We start from the raw sequence: 2,315 nt of genomic DNA, 5'->3' as shown, positions 1-2,315 counted from the left end.
TCTTGCAAGTGCAAACGTAGCTGTAGCGCGCACTTCAACAATTTCCATGGGATGGGATATTATTGTAACATTATAATATGATAACAACAATATTAATCCAATACAAAATTAGCATAGGCGTCACTAGGATAACGACTTTGACAAGGCCTAATTGAGTTTAACTTAATTTAATCTCGCATATTATGAACTTGGAGCTTTTACTATTTTTCCCCCAAAAGATCAGGACAGAAAGGTAAGTGTGTGAATAATATATAAACTTGAGTCACTGCATAGAAACTGTGTATATAGTAAATACAATACACAGTATATTATACATAATTTAATCAGCGTCACCCTCATCTACAAGTAAAGATGGCGAATCAAGAAACCTCCATGCTTCAGTTTCTTCTTTTTCACCAACTCCCTGGATAGGTTCCTACCCTATGATACAGACAGCATAGCCCAACAAATCTGAGCTATTCTATTCCAAAATGATCTTCATAATAATAATAATAATAATAATAATAATAATAATAAAGATAGTAATAATAATAATAGTAGTAATAATAATCTGTACAATTTATGGGGAAAAAACCCAAGCCAACAAACATGGAGGTTTGTTTAGGTTTCTAAATTTTACCGGGAGGAAACAGGGTTTAAGGCTCTAGCGAAGCCATTCATGGCTCCATACCCCTTAGAACTAAAACCCAAGCACCCAAGAAGGCCCTGGCGGTAGGGCAAAAAGGTCTTTTTCCTCAACTCTTCAGCCTGGGCTCTGTTGGCTTTATAGTGCAACTCGTGCGGCGAAGGCGGCACCCGCCTCTTCCCAACGACGCCGTTCGTGGGCTTCCCAGTCACTCTCTTGGCCCAAGACCTCTGCGTCTCGCTACTACTACTATTATTACCGTTGTTGGAGAGGTTCGGTTTCTTTTCCTTTGTAGGAGAGAATGTTATGGTAGACCAGAACTTATTGTTACTCCTTCCCTCACTCTTGCTCCTCAGAAAGTCCTTCAGGAAAACCCACCGCTTCGAGCTCCTTCCCGCAGACGACGATCTTGAAGACGATCCCGAACCTAAACCCGACCCTGAAACCGAAGGTGTCGCCTCCAAACCAGAACCCGAACCGGAACCCTCCATGTTGTTGCTCTCTGTTTCTAACGAACCGTTACTATCTTGGTTAATATTTTCATTGTTGTTCTGGTTTCTCCTTGGGCTCTTCTCGGGCTCTGATGGGCCGTTATCCTCCTCGATCTCGGCCCACTCCATGTGCGCGTTGCTTCTAAGAGGTGACATGGATCTGGTCCTTCTCCGAAGGGACTTATCGCGAAGCCTCAGATCCCTTCCTCGAACAACAACAAGTTTAGCTTCTGCAACTTCATCGCTATTTTCTTCGTTCTCTTCTTCTTCGTCCAGATCCAGCAAGGGAGCGAGGACCTGAGGGCGTTCCAGGTGGCAGGAGAGTTTCATAGGCCGGATCTGGCCGTTCAGGAAGAGCTCGTCTGCCGAGCTCATCGAACCGGGCCCGGTTGGACCGGAGGACCCGAAATGGGCGGAGAACTCGAACTCGTAGCCCATTGGAACCGAAGACGAGGAGGAGGAGTGGTTTGCTTGGTAGGAGGAGGAAGCGGCGGTTATCGCGAAGTGTAACGGGCTGGAGGGTGCGCTGACGTATGGGGTTGAGCAGTTGCTGTCGTAGGCGTCGTCGAAGACGGAAGTGAAGGATTCTTCAGCGTTATTGTTGCTGCTGCTTGTTGGGTTGGAAGGTTCTAGAACATCTTTGGTTGGGGTTGGTTTGGGGAGTTCCATTGTTAATGGTGACAGCGTTGGAGTGTGAAAGAAGGATGGAGAGGGAGAGAGAAGAAGGAGAAGAAAGAAGAAAGGGAGGGAAGGGGAGAGTGGTGGATGACCTTTGTAAGGTCTGTGAAAACTGACCTGACGGCAATGCACACAAAATAATGTGTAATAATAATGTTAAATTAGTATTATTATGATGGGGGTGCCATGTGGGTTATGGTTTTGCCCTTGTTTCTGTCCTTTTATTATCGTGAGTTGCCATTGTTTTCATTATTGTCTCCCTGACTCCCCATGGTCCCTACTCCCTAATCCCATGCTTCACTTCCATTTATGGAGAAACCAGAAAATTTAAGAAGCGATTAAAATTGTGAAAGGCCGGTATCGTGCATCCTTGTGGAAAACCGAACTAGAGGTTGGATTGATGGGTGAAAGAATAAATGATGAGAGCTCACCTTAAAAAGGTTACTTTTCTTATGAGAAAAATAAGAGTTAAGCTGTAACATATTAACTTCAGTAAACATTGCGGGGTGCGGGCTCAACAT

The 2,315-nt window shown here is 44.7% G+C and overlaps 1 protein-coding gene across 1 annotated transcript; it reads right to left on the bottom strand.

Moving 5' to 3' along the window:
* Window positions 1-237: 237 nt before the first annotated feature.
* Window positions 238-2,086, bottom strand: LOC107465269 (uncharacterized). Its single transcript, XM_016084252.3, has one exon. It carries the CDS (start codon window positions 1,783-1,785, stop codon window positions 616-618), a length of 1,170 nt encoding a protein of 389 aa, XP_015939738.1. The 5' UTR covers window positions 1,786-2,086; the 3' UTR covers window positions 238-615.
* Between the last annotated feature and the right edge of the window lie 229 nt (window positions 2,087-2,315).

The sequence above is a fragment of the Arachis duranensis genome, chromosome 9 (genome assembly GCF_000817695.3).
Source record: "Arachis duranensis cultivar V14167 chromosome 9, aradu.V14167.gnm2.J7QH, whole genome shotgun sequence".
Taxonomy (NCBI): domain Eukaryota; kingdom Viridiplantae; phylum Streptophyta; class Magnoliopsida; order Fabales; family Fabaceae; genus Arachis; species Arachis duranensis.
The sequence above is the reverse complement of the archived record's forward strand: the minus strand, read 5'-3'. Positions and strand labels throughout refer to the sequence as shown.

What these genes read in the sequence shown, in the direction of transcription:
- LOC107465269 (XM_016084252.3), bottom strand. Translation starts at nt 1,785, where the DNA reads ATGGAACTCCCCAAACCAACCCCAACCAAAGATGTTCTAGAACCTTCC.